General features: G+C 35.0%; 1 protein-coding gene across 4 annotated transcripts in view; it reads left to right on the top strand.

Annotated features, from left to right (window-relative positions):
- PPP1R12A (protein phosphatase 1 regulatory subunit 12A) overlaps nt 1–24872 on the top strand; it is a 152531-nt gene that overhangs the window by 45968 nt on the left and 81691 nt on the right. For all 4 annotated transcript variants that reach the window (XM_007194967.2, XM_057556555.1, XM_057556554.1 and 1 more), the window contains exon 2: nt 13706–13836. In XM_007194967.2, the coding sequence (XP_007195029.2) occupies nt 13706–13836 (131 nt within the window). The remainder of the gene's footprint in view (nt 1–13705; nt 13837–24872) is intronic.

The following is a 24872-nucleotide window of genomic DNA, read 5'->3' on the forward strand; positions in this document are numbered from 1 at the left end:
TGCTAAAGCATGTCTGAATATAGCAGAATAGCTACCAGGTTCTCAACATTTGTTAGACATATCTTTGCTCTTTCGTTTCTGAAAAGGATGTAGAAATATAACTCCAAGGCTTAGATTGCCTTTTCCCTAATTTTTTCCACCCATTCATGTCATGGTATATCAAAAAATTTGCCTTTCCCTTCCCAAACCTCTCCCTTTCCCTTGAATTTGATTTTTTTAATATATAGAAATATATATTTCAATTTTTAATATATAGTTTTAATTCTTGAGGTTTTAGAAAAGGTATACTGAAATAATCCATGTATACTAGAATGAGGAGAATTTTAGATTAGAGAGGTTTTATTGTTTTGTAATTTTATCTATATATATATGTTTATTTCTGATTAGACTGAATTTATTGAAGGAAGTGTTTGGCTCTTTTTTTAACTTTAAGAAATGTGCTCTATGCTGAAAAAGGAAAGTAATAATAGTTGCTCAGTGGATGTTGATTATCCATAACTAACCATCATTCATTTAGGAAACATTATTTTAGAATCTCTGTGCAAATTCTTTGATATACTTTTATATAAAAAGACATATTACATATACTATTTTAATTAAAATGTGTAAAATTGAGTTTTGCTTTAATTTGCCAAAAGAAAAAAACCTGAATACTGAAGTAATGGTTAAATTTTAGATAAATTTTGTTTATAACTACAGAGTATTTCCTTAAATATTCCTTTAAGATTAAGAAAACAGGCTATGAATAATATCAATACATTGCAATAGGATTTTTTTTGAACCATGTTCCGGTTTTAGAAAGATCATACTACTCATTAGGAAAGATTAGGAAATCAGCACTCATTCATTTTTGCTCTTCTCTCCCCTAATCTTGTTTTGTTAGCTGTATTAATATTTCTACCTTGTTAGAATTTATAATATTTACATTATTTTTGATTCACTTGTTATGAGTTTTGACCATTGTGTCTTGATTTCTGAATTTATTTTAATTGGCTGAATTTTTTGTTAAATAGGGTTTATCTTCTTACCCTTTGATCTCGTGTTTTTTTCATTGTGTTGTTAAGTAGCACCAAAATATGGGGCATTTCCTTTAGTTTGTCAAGTTGCATTTTCTTCCATACTGCTTTCTCTACCTGAATTTTTACATACTTACATACCTATGTATATTTTAAAATTTTATTTTATTTTTTCTTCCCCTTTATTTTGTCTCCCCTTTATTAAATTCTCATAGCTCTCCAGGTTTGACATAGGCTTTTCTGATCACATTTTACGTGTGCTGTTTGTGCCTTGTTTATTTCTCTAGCTTCAGTTACTGGGAATATCAGTGGTTCTCAATCTAGTGTGTTTTTACGGTTTAGATGGGGAGCCTTTTTAAAGTGGAAATTCCTTAACACCATTCTCAGAGATTCTGATTTCTCCTTTCTCCTAAATCTAGGTTAAGTTCTCTAGTTAAGTCCATAGCATTCATCATGCCTCTTGTTATTGTTTGTTTAGTTATCTTTCTTGCTTGCTGGACTGTGTAAGCTTTATAAGTATAGAAATCTGGTTTATATCCTTCCCCAGTGTATTCCTAGCAGCTGGCATGGTATCTTGCTGTAGTGGGCACTTAATAAATATTTATTGAATTAATGAAGAGTCTGTGCTATTTACTGGCCACATATTTTGCTGAGCACTGAAGAAATTCATCAAGAAACAGATAGCTGGGCTTCCCTGGTGGCGCAGTGGTTGAGAATCTGCCTGCCAATGCAGGGGACACAGGTTCGAGCCCTGGTCTGGGAAGATCCCACATGCCGCAGAGCAACTAGGCCCGGGAGCCACAACTACTGAGCCTGCGCGTCTGGAGCCTGTGCTCCGCAACAAGAGAGGCCGCGATAGTGAGAGGCCCGCGCACCGCGATGAAGAGTGGCCCCCGCTTGCTGCAACTAGAGAAAGCCCTCGCACAGAAATGAAGAGCCAGCACAGCCATAAATAAATAAATAAATAAATAAATAAGTTCCTTTAAAAAAAAAAGAAACAGATAGCTAGCAACTATGATTTTCTTTTTCGTTTTGGAAAACCATAAGAATTTTATGTCTTTACTATAAGGTTTTTGGAAAATAACTCAATGACTTTGACTTCTATTAATTAACATTTTGGCATATAGAGGCATACCTCGGAGATATTGCAGGTTCGGTTCCAGGCCACCGCAGTAAAGTGAATATCCAAATACAGCAAGTTACATGAATTCTTGGGTTTCCTAGTACCTATAATAGTTATATTTATACTATATTGTAGTCTGTTAAGTGTGAAATAGCATTATGTTTTTAAAAGAGTGTATACATACCTTAATTTGAAAATACTTTATTGCTAAAAATGCAATCATCTGAGCCTTCAGCGAGTCATAATCTTTTTGCAATATTAACATCAAAGATAACTGATCACAGACCATCATAACAAATAGAATAATAATGAAAAAGTTTTGGAATATTGGGAGAACTACCAAAATGTGACACAGAGACACAGAGTAAGGAAATGCTGTTGGTAAAAATTGCACTGATAGACTTGCTTGACCTAGAGTTGCCACAGACTTTCAGATTGTAAAAAAAAAAAAAAAAAAATGCAGTATCTGCAATGTAAGAAAATTCAGTATCTGTGAAGCACAGTAAAATGAGGTATACATGTATTCTTCCAGAGTCTTGAAAAGGAATATCAATGAAGAGAATTGAATCATATTATACATACTCCTTTGTAACCTGTTGTTGTTGTTGTTGTTTTAATTGAATTGCATAAAACAGTATGTAAAAGCTTTTATTACTTCCCCTGAAATTAAATTATTTTCTTATTGGTATATATTCATTGATTAAACACCTCTAGGTCAGTGTGTGATCATGTCTGATAAAGGAATTCAACAAGGAAAACAGCTACCTGTAGCTGGCTTTCTATCTCCAGAGCTCAGACAGTAATGAAACCTGGCAAAGGATTTATTATGTATAAAAAGATTTCTTTAACTCATCTCTACTCACGTACCCACTTTTCTTTTATTAATGCTATTTTGCTTTTATTTTTTAGGAGGTGAACTTTTTTTTTTATTGGAGTAAAATTGCTTTACAATGTTGTGTTAGTTTCTGCTGTACAATGAAGTGAATCAGCTATATGTATAACTATATCCCCTCCCTCTTGGACCTCCCGCCCCCCACCTCCAATCCCACCCATCTAGGTCGTCACAGAGCCCTGAGCTGAACTCCCTGTGCTATACAGCAGGTTCCCACTTGCTGTCTATTTTACACATGGTAGTGTATTTATGTCAAACCTAATCTCCCAATTCGTCCCACCCTCCCCTTCCCACCCTGTGTCCACATGTCTGTTCTCTAAGTCTACGTCTCTATTCCTGCCCTACAAATAGGTTCATCTGTACCATTTTTCTAGATTCCACATATATGCATTAATATATGGTATTTGTTTCTCTCTTTCTGGCTTACTTCACTCTGTATGACTGTCTCTAGGTCCATCCACATCTCTATAAATGGCCCAATTTCGTTTATTTTTATGGCTGAGTAATATTCCATTGTATATATGTACCACATCTTCTTTATCCATTCATCTATCGTTGGGCATTTAGGTTGTTTCCATGTCCTGGCTATTGTAAATAGTGCTGCAGTGAACATTGGGATACATGTGTCCTTTTGAATTGCGGTTTTCTTGGGGTATATGCCCAGTAGTGGGATTGCTGGGTCCTGTGGTAGTTCTATTTTTAGTTTTTTTTTTTTTTTAATTTATTTATTTATGGCTGTGCTGGCTCTTCATTTCTGTGCGAGGGCTTTCTCTAGTTGCAGCAAGTGGGGGCCACTCTTCATCGCGGTGCGCGGGCCTCTCACTATCGCGGCCTCTCTTGTTGCGGAGCACAGGCTCCAGATGCACAGGCTCAGTAGTTGTGGCTCACGGGCCTCGTTGCTCCGTGGCATGTGGGATCTTCCCAGACCAGGGCTCGAACCTGTGTCCCCTGCATTGGCAGGCAGATTCTTAACCACTGCGCCACCAGGGAAGCCCTATTTTTAGTTTTTTAAGGAACCTCCATACTGTTCTCCCTAGTGGCTGTATCAATTTACATTCCCACCAACAGTGCAAAAGCATTCCCTTTTCTCCACACCCTCTCCAGCATTTATTGTTTCTGGATTTTTTGATGATGGCCATTCTGACCGGTGTGAGGTGATACCTCATCGTAGCTTTGATTTGCATTTCTCTAATAATTAGTGATTTTGGGGCTTCCCTGGTGGTGCAGTGGTTAAGAATCCGCCTGCCAGTGAAAGGGACACGGGTTCGAGCTCTGGTCTGGGAAGATCCCAACTAAGCCCGTGCGCCACAGTTACTGAGCCTGTGCTCTAGAGCCCACAAGCCACAACTACTGAGCCCACGTGCCACAACTACTGGAGCCCGTGCTCTGCAACAAGAGAAGCCACCGCAATGAGAAGCCCGCACACCGCACTCACCGCAACTAGAGAAAGCCTGTGCACAGCAACAAAGACCCAGTGCAACCAAAAATAAATAATAAATAAATTAATTAATTAAAAAAATAATTAGTGATGTTGAGCACCTTTTCATGTGCCTCTTGGCCATCTGTATGTCTTCTTTGGTGAAATGTCTATTTAGGTGTTCTCCCCATTTTTGGATTGGGTTGTTTGCTTTTTTGATATTGAGCTCTATGAGCTGTTTGTATATTTTGGAGATTAATCCTTTGTCCCTTGCTTCATTTGCAAATATTTTTTCCCATTCTGAGGGTTGTCTTTTTGTCTTGTTTATGGTTTCCTTTGCTGTGCAAAAGCTTTTAAGTTTAATTAGGTCCCATTTGTTTAATTTTGTTTTTATTTTCATCACTCTAGGAGGTGGGTCAAAAAAGAGCTTGCTATGACTTATGTCAAAGAGTGTTTTTCCTGTGTTTTCCTCTAAGAGTTTTATAGTGTCTGGTCTTACATTTAGGTCTTTAATCCATTTGGAGTTTATTTTTGTGTATGGTGTTAAGTAGTGTTCTAATTTCATTCTTTTACATGTCACTGTCCAGTTTTCCCAGCACTAATGCTATGTTGCTTTTAAATTGCTTAGTATTTTTATCTGCTTATTTTATTTTCCGAAGTAGATTATAAGCATCCTGAGAACAGTACTACATGATCATTTGTTTTAGTCCATTAAGAAAAATTTGCTGAGTAGCACTGTTAGGTATTGTGGGATATATAAGACAATTTCTATGCTGAAGGGATTATAATCCAGTAGTGAGAAAAGACTGGAACACGTGCAACAATAATAAAGGCAGCATGTCTTATACAGTACTTAGTACAGTTTTATGTACACATACACTAGGTCATAAACACCTGCTCATTAAGGAGAGGTTTGCATTTTATTTTGCTTCATTTTACGTGTATTTATTATGGACTTGCTATATGACAGGCAGCGTGCATAAAGGAAACAAAAAGAATATACTCTACTGCTGGTCCTTGTATCCACCAAAGTGGCTGGCTCATTGCTTTATATATAGTAGGCAGTCCATAAAAATTATTTGTCAAAGAATGATCCCGAAGTTTAACATTTTTATATCCATAAGGATTCTAAACTCTAGAAGTAATATTCTTCCCTTACTGAGTCCTCAAATAAAAGTCTTTGGCCTCTAAAGATCTAGGTTTGACTTACTACTTTATAGATCTTTATCAATAAAGGAAATAACAGCTGTGTAATAAGAGTAGATAAAGTGTGTGTTTTAATCTTGGAATAATTATGGTTTCCAGTTTTTGGCATTCTCATTCAAATACTTAGTACTTGTTAGATGAAGTATGAATGTTTACGCAATGTGTCGATTATAGTTGGCCCTCCTCTACATCCAAGGGTTCAACCAACCAAGAGTTGAAAATAGTCCACAAAAAAATTCCAGAAAGTTCCAAAAAGCAAAAGTTGAAATTGCCACAAGCTTTCAACTCTTTACATAGCATTTACATTGTATTTATAACCATTTACATTGTATTAGGTATTTTAAGTAATCTAGAGATGATTTAAAGTATACAGGAGGATATGCATAGGTTATAATCAAATACTACCCCATTTTATAGAAGGGACTTGAGCATCCGCAGATTTTGGTATCTGCAGGGAGTACTGGAACCAGTCTCCCACGGATACCAATGAGTATACTTTTCCCCTAGAAATTTTTTCTCAAAAGAGTTTTTTCACATTTTTGTTATAGTCTTTTTGCCTTGTCCAGTTCATTCAATCCACAAAGATAAATTGGATCTTCTCCTTGTCAGGCATTGTGTCTCCTGTGGATACTATATGTATTATGTAAGTCTGAATTTTTCTTAATCCCAATGAAGAATTTCCCATGGTTTAGCCATTGTGTATAGTCTGTGTTTTGAATTTTATTCTTCCAATCATTTTATCATTTGAACATATGATTTATTGTAAGGCCAGGTCTTTATTTTTATGTCTAGAGATCCTACCTGCTTATAAGAAATAAGATAAGAAAGGCAAAAGAAAAATCATTGAACTAAAATGCAATGCTGAACTTTCTTGTTTTCATTATTAAATATAATAGATGATCTCCTAAGATTGTACATGCTCATTTATTTGCCAGTCTCAATGCAAGACCAAGGTATTTATCGATATTTTTTATTGTTTAGTATGGGAATGCTGCTCAGAGTTCTTCATTATTTTTCTTGTATAAACTACACCTGTGATTCCTCCTTTGATATGTCCAAGTTTTCTTTAAAATAGAACAAAAACTTGTTTGGACGTCTCCAGTTTACTTCCTCTTTACGCATACTCACTGACATCTGTGTCACCCTGAATGCTTAGGGCATGGACTATTTTCTGGTATATCTACAAATTTCTGTTCCCATCAGTTGAGTAGAACTGAGTTTTCCTTACGAAGAGTCATAAAGAGTTGTTTCAAGGAAGTGGAAATTGTTTTAGAGAACTTCTGTATTCAGATTAATTTGTCTTTTACCTTTCAATAATTAACTGTGTTAGTAATGATTAGGTGCAAGTTGTAAGCATTTCATCTAATTGACTATAATTATATTTTCACCTAAGTTGGCATAATTACATTTATACAACTAAATCTTTTCCTTTGTTTTACTCTCTTGTGGTTGTATGTAATTTGTATGAATGAGCTTATTTAAAACTTCTATATGTAAAAGTTTGTTGGAAGGAGGTTTGAAATCCCTAAAATTTTCTTAATGCATCTTTTAAAATTTAATCATCCTCTTAGAAATCATTAGTAGATAGGACTTTTACCACAAGTGGTACTACAAAGAATATTTGACAAGTCTCCACCATTTAACTTTGTTTTGTAATTTTAAAGGGATGAAATAGTAAGTTTTGGATGAGAATTGAAAAAGAAAAAAATTTTAATGGGGATGATTGAGCATTTGGATTATGTATTGATATAAACACAATAGTACCTCTATTTGACAGGTACTACTCTAAGTGATTTATATATTAATTCATATAACCTCTCATAGTAAACTTTTGAAGTAGGTACTATTATTGTCCTCATTTTCCAGAGGAAATTGTGGCACACAGGATGTTATATAATTGACCCAACGACAACCAGCCTACTGGCAGAACTGGATTAATCCCAGACAATCTGGCTCTAGAGGCTGTTCATGAAAAGGAATATAACAGTGTTAGAATTTATTTCAAATGCTGTTTATTTTGTAATTGTGATTGTACTCAATTGAATTGAATGGTTGCTAAACACATTTGTTTTTATCTCTTCTAGGAATGAAATTTAATGATTTTTCAACTCCACGTGCCTCACCCAGAATCTGTCTTTAAGGCATGGACTCTGTCTTCTTAGAGCCAACTTTGTGTAGCCCCTTTATAATTCAATTCTTTGTTATTAGGCTTTTCAACTTTTTCCTAAAAATGAGTGGGGAACAAAGGTTGTCCTTGCGCTAACTTGCTGAGAAAAATAACTAGGCCCCCTTTTCAATAAAAACAGATGTTTTATGTACTTGAACTAGTTTATTGAGATAGTTTATAGCTCATGTTGACAAAGCTGCCTGTACCTGGGATTAAATGACAAAAGTGTCTTCACACAATCATCTATTATTGGTAATGGCTCGGAATATGTATTTAAGAAAAACTTAAGATAAATCATGTCAGATAAGATTTTAGAAGTATATTTGAGTCACTCTGTTTCTTTCCATATATGGCTTAATAAACTGACCATATTTAGTCAGATATTTAAAGTCAGCAAGTCATATATCTCTTAATGTGCTGCATGTGTTAGCTTTTGATTCTCTTAGCAACAATATTTTTATGGGCATGTCTGCCAGTTTATTGTGTATGCTTTGTAAATGTTCAGGAGAACACTGAACAATTTACAACACAAACTTGAGATTCCTTTATAATATATGTTTTACAACGATGTTTTTAGCATTTAATTTATATTTAAACATTTCAAAAACTTATTACATTTAAACAAAATAAAGGCACAAGCACATTTAACATTAACTGCTTTAGGTATTTTTGTTGATGTTTCTTAAGTTATACTGACTTAAAAACAACCATTTAAAATCGAAATCAGCAACATTTCATTTACTGGGGAATAGCTATTCGTATATGTTAATTTTTTCAAAGAGCCAGGGCAGTCACCTTCTTAAAATGGAGAAACTTTAAAAATTAACCATTTGTCCTGAGAATCTTTTATCTTCACTGTCAAAGAATTACTCATAAGATGGCAAATAAGACTCTGTTCTGGATCCTGCCTACCTTTATCCTCCCCATATGTGACTTTGCATCTTCATACACCAGGAAGTGTTTGTTACTTGTTCATATGTTAAGTTCAGGTGTAGAGCCTCCTCCAGGAAGTATTCCCTGACTACAACCATTCTTCTTTATTTCTTCTCTTCTTGGCTTCCATGGTAGGAAGTGTACAGCCATATAACTGTATTTATCATATTCATTTTGATATTTTTATTTACTTGTGTATTTGTCTTCCATACTAGATGATGAGCTTCTTGAGAACTCTCTTTAACTGACTGAATAAAATACCACAAATGTCGTTGTCCTCCAAGTAGAATATACTGATTATAATTTAATTTAACCTTTCTCTTACTATTTTCATAGAAATCACTTCTCTACATTCTTTCCCTGAGTGATTTTAGGTCCCATTATTTTAATTATTACCTTAATGCAGGTAATTCCCAAATAGATATTTTTATCCCACATTCATTTTTAAGCTCTAGATCTGCATATTCAGGTGGCTACTGGATATGCATTGTTAGATAAGTATTCAGACACCTATAATCAATTCAGCATATCCAAAACTAAAGTTATCTTTCTTCCTCCAACTGCTTTTCGAACCTGTGGTATTTGTTTTCATGAATGACCTCTCCCTGTCCCTCGCCCTTCAAATCCAGTCTTTAATTAAGCCTTGTACATTTTCTCCCAGATTTCTCTTAACATCCATTCTGAGTAACTGGTGTTGCTCAGTTCAGGCTCTTCTCTCTTCATACTACTTCCAGTAATCTTTCTGAAATACTGATCTGATCATGTCAACCCTCTGCTTATAAACTCTGAATAGGTTTTTCAGACATCATCTACCTGAAATTCTACAGTGTTTTCTCCTACTTACTCCTACTGCTGAATTGAGCCACTATTACTGATGGGAGTGTAGCAGGTTTTCTTGATCAGTAGGAGTAGAAAGTAGGTTGAAAACCACCTCTAATGTCAAATCCTGTCATCTTTGCATTACGTTCAGATTTTTTACCTGCAATATATTCAGACCTCTTACTACCTAGCCTTATTCTGTTTTATAACTTGCAGATACTATCTACCACTGGATGATTTTCTGTTCATTTATTCCATACATTTTTTAAGTCATAGTGCATCTGCTCAGTGAAGTTCCTTCTAGTTGAATTGCAAGTTGAACAACTCCTATGTAATCTTCAAAACTCAAATGTATTCTCCTTTATGGACTGTCTTAATCACAAGATCTCTTTATGTTCCCAATGATATTTTAGTACTTTCTACCCACTGCTATTATACCCTTATGTAATCATTGTTGTTTATGGACTAGCTTCCTATACTAATGTGATCTTTTCCCTTCCTTGTATTTCTAGGGCCTTAGCATGTATAATTTTTAGCATATATAATATGAGAAATAGCCAGAGAAATTAGGGATACTTGGCCTATAAAAGAATATGTGAGAATTTGGGCAGTGGGGAGAACTCATAATATTTAAAGATTATCAGTTAAAAGAGAGATTCCATTTGATACATGGAGCCTCGGGAGGCGGGGGATAGAAATTAAAGGAAGACATGTTTTAGCATGTGCAATTTAGAGAAAGAGAAAGTGTTTTATACTGGAGATAATATACAGTAGGTTTTTAATACATGGTAGCCTATTTTTTTCTTTTTCTTTTTTTTTAAATGAGGTATAATTTGCATACAATGAAGTACACAGCATATATAATTCAGTGAATTTTTACATATATATATGCCTATGTAAAAAATCAGAAAACTAGGGAACATTTCCAGTCTTCCAAAAAGCTCCCTCGTGCCCCTCCTATTATTTCCCCACAAATTTACCAGGATTCTGAGCTTTATAACGAGGGATTAGTTTTGCCTGGAAACTTAGAGTTTGTATCCTTTGTGTCTGCTTTTTTTCGCTCACGTATTATGTCTGCAGGGATTATCCATGTTGTTGAAGGTAGCAGTAGTTTGTTCTTTTTGTTTGTTGTTCTTTTTTCATTGATGTATAGGATTCTATTACATGAGTAGACTCTCCCCATATACACATACATCCCACCCCATTTATTTATCAGTTCTATGTAACTTTAGTAGATACTGTCAAATGGTTTTCTGAAGGGGTTATATGAATTTTACACTTTTATCAGCAATTGGTTGTTTCTCCATATCCATACAGTAGATTTAATATTTTTCATTTAAGAATCAAGGCTTAGATTTTCTTTTTATGTAAACACTACCTATTCATTGTACACATTTTGAAAATAAAGAAAAATTTAAAGAATAAAAATTATTCATAGTCTCACAACCAATGATAATGACTATTATATATTCTTCTAGTCTTTTGTGTAGTTTTTAAAGTAAAATGAGAATCATATTAGGCAAACTGTTTTGTATCCTTTTTAAAAAACTTAATATATTGTGAGCATTTCCCATGTATCTATTATAATTTCTTGTTTTGACGTTTTTCTCCATTTTTTAAAAACAATAATCATATTTGTATTAAAAAACATTTATCAGGTAGTTTTATATTTTCATATCAATGATAAAATCAAAATACTGTTTTGGAGCCTGTAGGAATTAAAAGAGGTTGAGAGAGAGGAGAATACAATTTAATATCTTTTCTCAAGGAAAATTAATACTTAAACTTATAAATAGATCTAATATTATTTCAAGCCACTGTGAGTCATTAGCTATCTCAAATAACATTTTATAAACTACTTCATAATACAATAGAATTTTGATGTTTCTTGTTATTAGATAGCTGTGGTTCTCAAATCTCTCCTACCCTTTAACCACTGCTCCTTGAAAAACACAGTTCTTTTCCCACGCAGTATATACTTAAACTTTATATGAATGTTGTTTATATATACTCATTTACCATTTGCTATGTGTAAAGAACTGTTTGGGCACTTTGGGATCTTGCCTTCAGATTGCCTGTAACTTGTTCCAAAGGGAAGAATCATGGATATATAAGAATGTTAAATATGTTAGGGAATTTTAGAGATATGTAACCCACCAGCTTCTTTCCTCCACTTGAAAGACAGAGCCCAAAAAGATTAAATTACTTGTTCACAGCTATAAAATCTGTGGCAGAGCCAGAACGAGAGCCTACAGCCAAACACTTGTCAGTGTTTTTCCACCTTAGATGTAAAGTGCTTTGTCCATAGTGCTTTTCTTGACACCAACTTTGTCATTTTTCCCCCCCTAGGAAAAAGCTACTAAAACTGTTTTCTTTTGCTTCTGTGATAGGTAAAGGAAAATTGGTTTTATTTTTACAGCAAGCGCTTATTAAGTGCCTAGAATGTATGATATCCTGTTTCAGAGACTGCAAAATAGGTGAGAAATAGTTGGTGAAATAGGAACATCTGTGGATATGGTGTTAAGTGTGGAAAGAGCTTATTTTTTGGAATCTGAACATCTGTGATAGAATCTCAGCTCTATCATTTCCCATCTCTGTGGCTTATTCAGGCTACTTGATCTCTTTGAATCTTAGCTTTCTTGTTCATTTATTCATTTATTGAGCCCCTACCACATGCAAAGAATGGTAAAAGGTGCTGGGGATACAGCAAAATTCCCATTTTCGTGAGGGATTTTGTGAGGATAATATATACAAATCAGTAAAATAGATAAAGCACCAATCATACTACTTGGCACAAAGTAAGCACTGAAAAAAGTTCCCTTCTTATTTACTATAGGCTGCGGTTCTCAAAAGTTTTTCATCTCAGGACACCTTTATACTCTTAAAAATTATGAAGGACTTCAAAGAGCTTTGTTTCTGTGGGTTGTATATATTAATATTTACAATACTAGAGGTTAAAACAGAGGACTCTATTTATTAATTCATTTTTAAATGAATTAAAGCAGTACTTTACCCATGTTATAGAAATGGCATTTTTAAATTAAAATAACTAATTCATTTACTCCTGAAAGCTTGAATTTTATCATTGGCAACAAATACTGTTAGTTTTTTTGACAGACTTTGTTCATTTTCAAGAAAATTTCTGCCAACATCCAAGTTAGACTAACTATAGTTTGCCATTTAAGTAAAAATGTATTCCATAATGGCCTATATGGGAAAAGAATTTTTAAAAAAGAGTGGATATATGTATATGTATAACAGATTCACTTTGCTGTACACCTGAAACTAACACAGCATTGTAAATCAGCTATACCCCAATAAAATTTTTTTTTGAAAATGATGTTCCATGGAAAAAGTGGCTAGATCAGCTTGCAAATTAATTGCACAAGTGTTTTTCTTCAGGGCAGTCATTATACTTGGAAGAAATGCTTTATGCATGCTTCCTGTCTTGTTCCACAGAGTATTTAAAAGATGTATATTCAAGAGTCAAAATTTAATAAAATTTATAGTTTTTACTGCATTGTCAAGGACATTCATAAGTAAAAATAGCTTGGGAAAGAAAAAAAACCTGTGAGTGCAGAGTGGTGAATACAAGGACAGTAAAGTGCTGTGTTTTTTGTGTGTTTTTTTGCCACTGCCTTGATTTATTCTTAGACAGAAACATATTTACCACTAGTGCTTTTGCACCCTCAAGTGCACATGTCAACACAGTGAAAAGGGGAAGTACCATCTTAGTATTATTTTGAAAATAGTTTTGACTTTGTCACCTCCCTGAAGGAATCCCACTCCCTGAACAGACCACAGTTTGGGAACCACTGCTATAGAGGATATTATGGGTACTTAATTATAATGTTTTGATTGTTTTCATGTTGACATGTACTTGTTTTCCTCATGGGGTTGGCATAAAAAGTCTAGTCACATACAGTATTGTTATATGGGTATCTAAGCAAGGACTACTAAAATTTAGGTAGTACCATTGGCCTACTTCATAGCAGTACAATCGAGATGGCAAGAGACTACCTCATAGAAAATATGTTATAAAAGCTTCAAAATAGGAATTTTATTCTATTGATGTGTTGTTGGCAGTATTGATTCAAAGTTTTTCTAATCCTGCTTTCTGTTTTGTTTTTAGGCTTGCATTGATGACAATGTTGATATGGTGAAGTTTCTGGTAGAAAATGGAGCAAATATTAATCAACCTGATAATGAAGGCTGGATACCACTACATGCAGCTGCTTCTTGTGGATATCTTGATATTGCAGAGTAAGCTAGTTCTGTGTTTGTTTTTATCCAAATACTATTTAGAGACTTGAGATTTTATAGAAATTGTTGTTATAGATAAATGAGTGAACTCTTATATTACCTTAATTCATAAAAATTATTCTTCCCAGGAAAGAGAATAAGTAGATCATGGGAATCCAAATATTGTCTCTTGGTGTGAGATCATCTTCTTGTCTCCCTTCTGTCTTTGACTTTTGGTACTTTGAATTGATATGAGTAATTGTACACATTCTCCAGCCCCATCTCCTTTTCTTTTGAGTACATGTATTGTCAAATGATTCAAGGTTAATATTTAGCAATCTAGTATATCCCTATGTAATCATGAATTGTTAGGGGAAATTAACAATAATTCTGAATTAGGTTACTTTGCTAAAGAAGGAATATGGTACATAGTTCTCCAATTATTCAGTATATTTATGCTTAGTTTTTATTAAGATTGTTTTCTAAAAACATGAAAATTTAGTGAAAAATAGTCGTATTCTTAACTACCTTTAATAGGGGAGTACTTTCTGAGAAAATTTGATTCTTCAAAAATTTAACAAGGTAGTATACATATCCTGACAAAATAATCTTTTCATCAAATTATCTTATTTTTTCTTGTTGCTGTGTATCCAGCACCATAAACATTTTTATTGTCTATCTGCTCACATCAAAGCTTATCAACTAATAAATATTGAATATGGTAGTCCTACTCTGTGAATCTCTCTTAGTAAGTTTTCATAGTTTTATTTCTTTGTACATTTCATGCACACATACACTGCCCCCCACCCCAAGCCCCCATGTGTATTGGAGATATAGTATACCAGTTTAAAGGAGAGGCAGTGTTAGGTGAAATGAAAAGTGCTCTGGGAATCAGAAAATCTGAGCTATTTGACTCTAACACTGACTGCGTTACACCTTTTGATAATTTGTTTCCTCTTTCTGGGCTTTGATTTCTTTATGTGTAAAATGAAGGATTCTTTTTGCCATTGTAAGTCAACAGTGGTTATTCATAATTTTAATTGTGGTTCTCTTTATTCCTTTCTGTTCTTTTCATGCTCAACAAAGGGCTTGGATTTCATCTTCATAGAGAAAAATAGCTAAGGTGCATTTATCTTCAGCTGTCCTTAAATATTTGGTACTTAGGCTCTTAAGTCAACTAATGTGGATTATGAAGGCTTCCTCAACCACTCTCAAGGGGTATGACCTTGGGCAAGTTGCTTAACTTTTATAATTGTCAGCTTTCTCCTCTGTAGAATGGGAATAATATTTTCTAGGTTTGTTGTGAGGGTTAACTGAGATAACCCACCAAGTATAGTTCCTGGCACATAGGAAATATTCAGTATGTATTAACTTTTGACCATTATCTTTTTTATCTTTTTGGGAAAATGAAAACCCAGCTTCTTTCTTCAGATGTGTAATCCTGTGTTTCCTTTTTAATTCATGCTTCTGAGTTTGAAAAGACAGTAATAATTGTTCTGAATAATTTCCTCTTGTAGACTTGATTAACAACCCATTGTGTCAGTTGGGATGATTTTAGATGCAAGTAACAGTATCAAACTCAAACTGACCTAAAGAGAAAGGGTACTTGTTGTACAGGATAATACATAGTTTAGAGGAAGGGCATTCAGGTTTATTTATTAAGCTGCTCAGTGATGTCATCAGGGCTTGGAGTCTTTCAGGTGTTTTCTTCTTCTGCCTTTCCCAAATATGGACTTTATTCTTAGCCTTGTCCCCTCCTGGTCACAAGATGATTGCCACAACTCCTGAATTGTGTTTTTACATATGCACATCCAAGAGCAAAATAAAAAGTGGATGGGGAGTGGAAAGTATCTTCTCCATATTCTGTGACTATCAAGGAGGGAAACCTTCCCTAGAGAGCCCTCTGACTGCAACAGATTTCCCCTTAAGGGACTTATGTTGGCCTGGGCTTGGTAATTTGCCCATGTCTTTGCTGGGAGAAACAAGAAACAAGAAATGATGACTTTTCCTTTTTTGCTCTTTCTGCCCTCTGAGATTCTTTTTTTTTAATAATGATAATATTTTTATAAAAGACAGTTCAACTCTTGTGTATACTGGGCTATTTGTTAGGTGATGATTGCCTAAAACCCTTCTAAATGCATGATTATTTTCACCAGCATTATCTCTTTCAGTAATTAATTTCACTAATGAGTGAGAGAAGTTAATGAAATCCAAAATCCTAGTTTTCTTGGGTCTAGAAAACATATAGCATGGTGGCTTAAGAGGTAGGGTGAAAGATACCTCCCAAATCAGAGCATTTATAGGGTAAAGGAAGGCCCTATTAATAATGACGTAGAGACAACAGTTATAAACCATGGAAAATTGGGTCACTCTGCTAAGTGACGTATTTGGAGTTAAATTTGTTTGCAAATCCTGGTTCTGCCATTCTCTACCTTTGTGCCCTTGGCGGAGCTACTTAGCCTTTATGATTAATATTATTTATAAAATGGGAATGATCTGGCTTCTTCCTAGCTCTTGTTTCTCATATTGCTTTCTACATTTTTTACTCTGTCAATACTAGACTACTTTCAGTTCCCCAGCATTCCCTGCTGGTTCATATCATTGTGTCTTTGCTCATAGTGATTCATTTGCCTCATTTCTTTACTTGACCAGCTACTACGAGACTGTAGCAGACACAAGCTGCAGTTTGTGTTAGAATCACTTCTTCCAGAAACCCTTCTAATGTTCCTGGCTGATTCATCATCATCTCTAACATATCAGTTGTTTACATGCTTCTTTACCAACTACATTTTGCACAGAATAGTACTAATTCAACCCTATTGAACTGAGAGGTAAAACAAACAGTGAAGCACAGATAGTTCACTATGAGGATTTGGGGATGATTAGGTAGGATATAGTGAGTTCTAAATTTTTGACCTCTATTGGAGACAGTAGAACAAAGAATGTGAGGTTGCAGTTTAGTTTCTAGACAATTAACAATTTCACATCTGGTCTCTAGCCTAGCAAAAGCCAAGTGAATAGGTGAATGATAGCTCTTCATATTCTGGCTCAATTATCTCACATTTTCACCAAAATATTGCTTTCAACATCTCCCTGCTATGAATAAGGTAGAAGTCTTAGGGAAAACCAAAAATAGAGATTGTTTAATAATGCCCCTTCGCCAGAGTGGATTAGAGGAAGAATAAATGAAGTAAGTTTGGGGAGTACAATGTTAATGGTCAGCATATGCATTGTTTTACTATGTACTGATGGGTCAGATATTGAAATGTATGCATTAACATTATTCTCTTCCTTTGGGGTGCTGAATTGACAGTGTTATGCTCTGAATCATGTCCCCACAAAATTCATATGTTGAAGGCCTAACCCCCAGAACCTTGGAATGTGACTGTATAGATGGAGATGATTAAATTAAAATGAGGCCCTTAGGGTGGGCCCTAATCCAATCTTACTGTATCTTTATAAGAGGAAATTTGGACATAAAAAGTGGCACCAGGGGCTTGCACACAGAGAGAAAAGACAATGTAAGGACACTGTTAGAAGGTGGCCATCTGTAAGCCAAGGAGAGAAGCCTCAGAAGAAACCAAACCTGCCAACACCCTGATCTTGGTCTTCCAGCCTCTAGAACTATGAGAAAATAAATTTCTATTGTTTAAGCCACTTTGTCTATGGTATTTTGTTATGGTAATACTAGCAAACTAATACAGGCAGTATAAAATTCTAACTGTCACATCAAGGTATTCTTCCCTAAAAGTTGTAGTTTGATGTCGTTGGGCTATGGACTAGAAGTAAAATTAGACATACTAGAACGATTATGGAGCCCAAGAAATTATATATTCAGTTTATTGTTCCAGTCTATAATGATCAGTTAGTTATAACTCTAGCCATTAAGTATAACTGAATTATATATTTAAATTATGTGCAAAACATTGAAAACCAAGTCCTCTGACTTGGCTTTCAATAACCAAGAAATAATAACAAAATAAAGAAATAATAGATAAAAGAATAATGAGATGAAGAAATAATTAGATGAAGACAGGAGTTTTACGATGGCAGCATTTAAATTTTGTCTTTCTTTTTTATTAGCTGAAATATTTTTGTAAAGGAAACTGCCTCATATCTACTATTTGGTTACCCCTCGTACAAGTTTTATAGGAAAACAGGATATATTCTTTATTCTTTCCCTCCATATACTGATTTTTAAAATAATGAGTTGGTTTACTAGTTACCTTCAAAAAAGACTAATTGATTTTTTTGAGATCTAAATAACTTGAGCACATGCATTTAAACGTACTTGATGTATTTCAATCCATTGCAGTTATTGCCCTTATTGATTAGCAGATTGTACCATCTTTGGTCTACAAGAGTCTCTTCATGTTGGCTTCTAAGACCTTGGGACATGACCAAATAAAGTGATCTCTAAAAGCTTCCTTGCTCTTTAGTAGTATAAAAATGTTCCAGACTCATCTTTTATATTTCATGCCCTGGGTCTGGAATTGCCATTTCTCTAAGGAAACCTGTTCCTTGTAATGGGTGCTAGAAGTGCTCATTGCTGCTGCATTGATCATTCTTTCAAATTCAAATTCAGCTTCAGGGTGTCTTTCTTTAACCTCTTCTATCTTGTATCAGTATTTCCTTTCTCCCCTACTTTGTTGTCAAGAACTGTAGAATTAAACAATTTTTTTTTTTACTAGCAGCCTTTTATTTATTTATTTATTTTAAATTTATTTTATTTATTTATTTATTTTTGGCTGTGCTGGGTCTTCGGTTCGTGCGAGGGCTTTCTCTAGTTGCGGCAAGCGGGGGCCACTCTTCATCGCGGTGCGGGGACCGCTCTTCATCGCGGTGCGCGGGCCTTTCACTATCGCGGCCCCTCCCGCTGCGGGGCACAGGCTCCAGACGCGCAGGCTCAGCAGCTGTGGCTCACGGGCCCAGCCGCTCCGTGGCATGTGGGATCTTCCCAGACCAGGGCCCGAACCCGCGTCCCCCGCATTAGCAGGCAGACTCCCAACCACTGCGCCACCAGGGAAGCCCAAGAACTGTAGAATTAAAATAACACAATTACTAATTTGCTTCATCATATATTACATATACATTAGATTGCTTATAACAATACCACAACAATAATGATTACTGAAAGCAGTTTGAAGTTTGAGGGTTTGTTTTTGGTTTTTTGGCAGGGGTGAGGGGGGATGACATTTCTTTTTGTCCTTATGGTATCCCACTTGGAATATACCATCAAATTACTGTGTGTGCTGAAGTCACCTGGAGTAATTCTTTTCTGTGTGGTTATGCCATTAACTAGATATATCATTAAGTTCATTGTTTAAGTTTGTTTTTTGTTTAGTTTAATTTTGTTTTATAATTTACATAAAATACCAGGTTCTAACGGCAGTTCCTACTCTACCACCCTATTTCCTATGGGTAACATTTTTAAATGTTATATTTTATCCCAGTTTGTGTTTTAATATAAGTATTATTCCCCCTTTGCAGATAAGTGAAAGACTGTCATACACTATTTCTCCACTTTTCTTTTTTCACTTAACAGTCTATCCTGGAGACCACTATATAGTGGGTTATAGAGCTATTTCTCATTGTTCTCTTCAGCTGTAGTATTTAGTACTCTGTTGTGCAGTGTCATTGTAGTTTATTCAGCTTGTCCTTCTTGATGGACCAGTGAATGTTATTTATTTGAATGACTGTAACTTTAGCCTTGGCATTGTCTTTATTTTTCACATAAACAAAAATTCCTATGACTTACAAGAATAAAACAAATATTTTGTATTTGAATAATAAAACTTAAATGATTTGTTTTATTAACATTTTGGTTATTGATGTGATTATAATTTCTTTTGTCTCTTTTTAATTTTGTCACTACATTTCTTTTTTAGGCTTCTGCCACAGATGTTTAAGGAATGCTTTTATCTTGAGTAGCTTTAGTGTTTGTATTAAACTTTTTCAATAGCAGAGAAAATTAGCCCTGTGTTAGGCTAGCATTATGTAGTTTCATAGTATATAGAATGGAATGTTGATTACTTAGTACATTTAACATATTTTTCTTCACGTTTGGAGTAGTTTTGAAGACATTGCTGAAGATTTCATATCATTATAATATACTGGTAGTGACATTCAGTGACATCTTCATGGTCTTATTTACAGCATGGAAAAAGTTTCATTAGCTTTGTAATTTGATCATTAAAGAATCAGCTATTTAAGGATATAACTGTTTAAAATATTTGTGGTGGCTTATTTATGGCGTGGCTTTTCTTCTTCATTATAACCTTTATTTCATAAACATACAACAGAATCCTCAAGATTTCTCTTGGCTTATCCTTCAGAATATATCCAGTATCTAACTATTTTATCACCTCTTTCATTTCTCCCTGATCCTGGACACTGTTCTTCACTGAAACTATTGCAGTTGGAATCATTCTAACCATAACCATCCTCTTCCCCCCATCTGTTTTCTGCACAGCAGCCAGAATGATCCTTTTAAAATATTGCAAGTGGAATAACATCACATTTTTATTCAAAGCCCTTCACCCTCCAGTGGGTTTATAATGCATTTAGAACCAGAGTTCTGGTGGCCTACAGGCTATGGTTTGACCCTCTGTTACCTCTCTGATGTCATTTTCTCCACGTTCTCCAGGCTCTCTTTGTTAGCCAAACTGGTCCCCTTGCTGAGCCTTTAAACAAACTAGGCATCTTGCTTCATAGTCTGCACCTGCTGATTCCTCTGCCTGGAATTCAATAATGTTGTTATTTTTGGTAAAAGAATCAAATTCCTACCAATTTAAGAACTATATAAATTGCACCACCATGCCTATGAGAAACGTTATAATATTCCTGATATCAAGCTCAGAAATGAGACAACTCTGTTTTAATCTTAACTCCGCTAATTAACTACTATTAACTTTAGACAAATTACCAGCTTCTCTGAACCTCTGTTTCCTCATCTTTAAAATAGGAATGTTAACGCTTATCCCTATTCTATAAGATTATTGTGAAGATTAGATGAGATAGTGTTTATAAGACACTTGGCACAATCTGTGGCATATATTTAGTTATCAGTAAAGTTAGCTGAATTAGTTGTTGTTATTCATAATTCTATTTTTGGTCACTACTTTTAGTGAAAAATAACGAAGCTCTTGGTTTTCCTGGATTATTTAATAAAGAAAACTATCTTCTGATCATTTGGTCTTAGAGCAGACCTAGCTAGATGAGAGGAGCAGGGGAGAGTGAAGTAGTCATTTGTCCTGTTTACTTTGATATGGGGGTATTTGAGCACCAAGAAGAGTTGGCAAATCCATGCATTTCGGTTATTTACATATTTCTTGTCAAGAATGATACATAGTTAGTGTAAAGCAGACTATGTATTTTGATTAGAAGTCTTAGAAGGTGAAACTGAAATTTTATTCGCAAGATACTTATTTGTATCTTGCTATAATAATAATGAGGTATATGTGCCCAAAACTAATATTCTCATATACATTCTTACTCAGTTTTTTTTAACAACTGTATGGGCATGTTCACTGTTATTTCCATTTCACAATCAGAACTGGACCCTCATTCTCAAGACTCAAATTCTGATGTTCTTTCTGTTCTATCACAACTGTCTCCTACAGTAGAGTTAGGCATTGTAAGATGTAAAAATGACTGCAACCGCTCCTAATCTTCAAGCTTTGACTTGACATGTCAAGTCAATACCAGTACTAGATAGAATAAATGGACCAAGAGATGTACAAGGAACACTGAGGAAGAAGTGATCAATTCTGTTTAGGCCATTCAGAGAAAGATTCCAGAGGAGGTGACATTAACTGTTACATTAAACAGTGAGCAGGGTTTTTGCCTCTGGAAGTTGGGAGTTGTCTGAGAAAAGTCATGTTATTCATGAATGGGAAATAATACATGGTTAAAGCTCTTTTAACTGGCTTCCACTCTTAACTAACATTTGCCATTTCTTTGTTAAAACATATTGACTGATTCCCATAAGTTGTTAAAACTGAACATTGCAACAAATAGACTACTTCTACTAAGCTCACTTACTTCTGTTTCCACCAGTTGAATTGCAAGCCTACCAAAAGTTAGTTGTGTGTGTTCTAGCCTATTAATATCTATTCCACTTGTTAGTGATTATATAATTTAATTAAATATCCAAAACTGATGAAATGTGTACAAAAAAGAACGTTATTGCTATTACTAAGTTAAATATTTTGGAAAGCCTCAATAAAAGCAAGGTCCTAAAAATATAATTACTGTTTAATTAGGTGTGGGTGCAACAAATGAAAGATTGAAAGAAAAAATATCTAGGAGTATATACTCAGATTGCTTTTGTGTTGACTTCAAGTGTTTGTTTCACTTTAAGACACTTTGAAGTTTTAGTGCATTATGACTGTCATTTATGCAAGAAAGGGAGCATGGATTTAAGTCATTGGAGACGTTCTCCAATATTGTCTACGTTGAAATAAATGTCTTGCATTTATTTATTTTCAAATATGTATTATGTTTTACTATTCCCTATTTTAATCAGCTTTTCTGGTTAACCAAGTAAGTACTGGTCGTGATTGCATTGGATAAAGGGACTTCTTTGGAGTCGTCGTTTTTTGAGGAGAGGAGTGTTAGTGGTATATGGAGAGAGTAACTGATAAGACAGGAAGAGGGAACTGAGACTACAGCACAGAGGAATTTGTATGCGTTGCTAACTGACCTTTAGTGGTGATGCGTTTTTAGGAACATGATGATCCTTACTCTGTATTTTAAGAAGACAATTCTTGACTGATGAGGGAGTTTGAACAGATTAGGGATTAGGGAGTTAGAGAGCCAGGCCAGTGGCAGTGAGCTTGGAAGTGGGGCAGATGTGAAAGAAATTTGGAAAATAAAATTAATAAGGCTTGGTGTGATTCACTGGATCTAGATAGTAAGGTGGGAGGAAAAATCAAAGGTAGTGATAATGCTGATAATAGCTAGCATTTATTGAGTGCTTACTGTGTGCCAGTCACTGCTCTAAGTCCTTTAATATACATAATTTTGGCCATCCTAACAATTACATGAAAATATATTGCTGCCACCACCCCGCAGGCCCAGATGCACAATTCCAAACCCTCAAAACTCTGAAAAATGAGAAAATAAATTGTAAGTTTGGTGTGGGCTCATTTGGCAACACACCATGACTTGAACTGATACGAGGCTCTTTATAGTCTTTGTTTCTCCCCCACTTAACTAAACTTATTTTTTGCGAAAATATTAACGTGTTTGGTGATGGTGTACTGCCTCAGACTCAATAAGGGTGTTGCATAATCTACAATATTGTATTTCTAAAATATGAAAAGTTTTGAGGGCTTCCCTGGTGGCACAGTGGTTAGGAATCCACCTGCCGGTGCAGGGGACACAGGTTCGAGCCCTGGTCCAGGAAGATCCCACATGCGCCACAACTACTGAGCCTGCACTCTAGATCCTGTGTGCCACAACTACTGAAACCAACATGCCTAGAGCCTGTGCTCCGCAACAAGAGAAGCCACTGCAGTGAGAAGCCCGTGCACTGCAATGAAGAGTAGCCCCCACCTGCCGCAACTAGAGAAAGCCCGCGCACAGCAACGAAGACCCAACACAGCCATAAATAGATAGATAGATAGATAGATAGATAGATAGAAAGAAAGAAAGAAAAGTTTTGAAATTTGGGTTTGGATGAGTGATGGTTGGCCCGTATTATAATTCTTATTTTATAGGTGAGGAAACTGAGTCAGAGAGAGAAATTACCCACGATAATTGGCAGAGCTAAGATTTGAACCTAGACAGTCTAACTTGTCAAGTCTGCACTTTAAGACACTACACCATTCTGCCTCCCTTTCTAGCCTTTGTAATTGGGAAAATGATGCCCTTTAACTTTAGTATTAAGGAATTAAAGAGAAAGATTGAGGGAAGCAGAGGAAAGAGTGTAGTGGAATGTGAATTTAAATAGGCCTAGTTTGAGGAGCCAATTAAAAAGGTGCAATAGGAAGCCAGGACTTCTTTGGGTATGTTTATAATGTGTAAACTGAATTTCATCAAATCTAAGATGCCATCATCATAACACATTGTCATTATTTTATGTACCAATTTAAAAGGTTAAAAAAAAAACTGTAATACAGTGTGTGTGGTTTTTTTGTTTTTAAGCACCTTGGGGGTTTTTTTCCCCCCCCTACACAGTATCATTCTTTATCTAATTGTAGTGTCTTGGATGCAGCATTGCTTAAGAATGTTTTATTGTTGCCTTTGGGATTTTCTTCTAAGCCACTGATAGCATTCTGCCAAGTGTTGTTGGTGGTGCTTTCTTGATCTTACTACAAGGTATCAACGAAAAGTTTCAGACACTATCCAGGAAGACATTTTAAGTAACAGTTAAGCTCAGTAAATAAGGTATCAAAGGTACGAATGCACATAAATCAGTTGAAGTTGAAAACAATATGAATAGCTGTGACTGGGGTTACCTGAAGACAGATGATGACAACCATATCGTGGCCATTATCCATTGCTAAGACATCATTGATTGTAAGGTCAATAGATTGTAGAAGATTTCAGCAATATTAAAATTTGGGGAAAATGTATATCTTAGAATTATTACACAATGAGTAGGATTTTTGCCTCTGGGAATTGGGAGATACAGTAATAAAGTAAGACAGTAGTGCATGTAATTGATTTTAATAAACAAATATGCATTTTCAGGAGTTAGTGCATGGTCAAAGAAGTATAGTCACTGCTCTGGGGAATAATTAAGAGAAATAAGAAACGCTGAAGACAGAACCTACAGAATTTCCTGTATTTAAAGGTGGCTTTGCAAAGAGAAGAGAGGAATTTAAATCCTTCTGCACATTTTGAATTTGTTTTTGTGTTTTGTTTCGTTTTGACAATCCGGGTGCCTAGATAACTGGAAAATAGAGCCCACTTTCACAAATAGATTCATTTCTCTCACACACAGTAGCCTGGTCTTTGCTATCGGCATAATTAATTGTATCTGTAGCATAATTGAGAAACCATGATGTCAGAAATTTAGCACAGTATTTGGCAAGGTACATTAGTCCATG

This window comes from Balaenoptera acutorostrata, chromosome 11, assembly GCF_949987535.1.
Source record: "Balaenoptera acutorostrata chromosome 11, mBalAcu1.1, whole genome shotgun sequence".
In the NCBI taxonomy this organism is placed as follows: Eukaryota; Metazoa; Chordata; class Mammalia; order Artiodactyla; family Balaenopteridae; genus Balaenoptera; species Balaenoptera acutorostrata.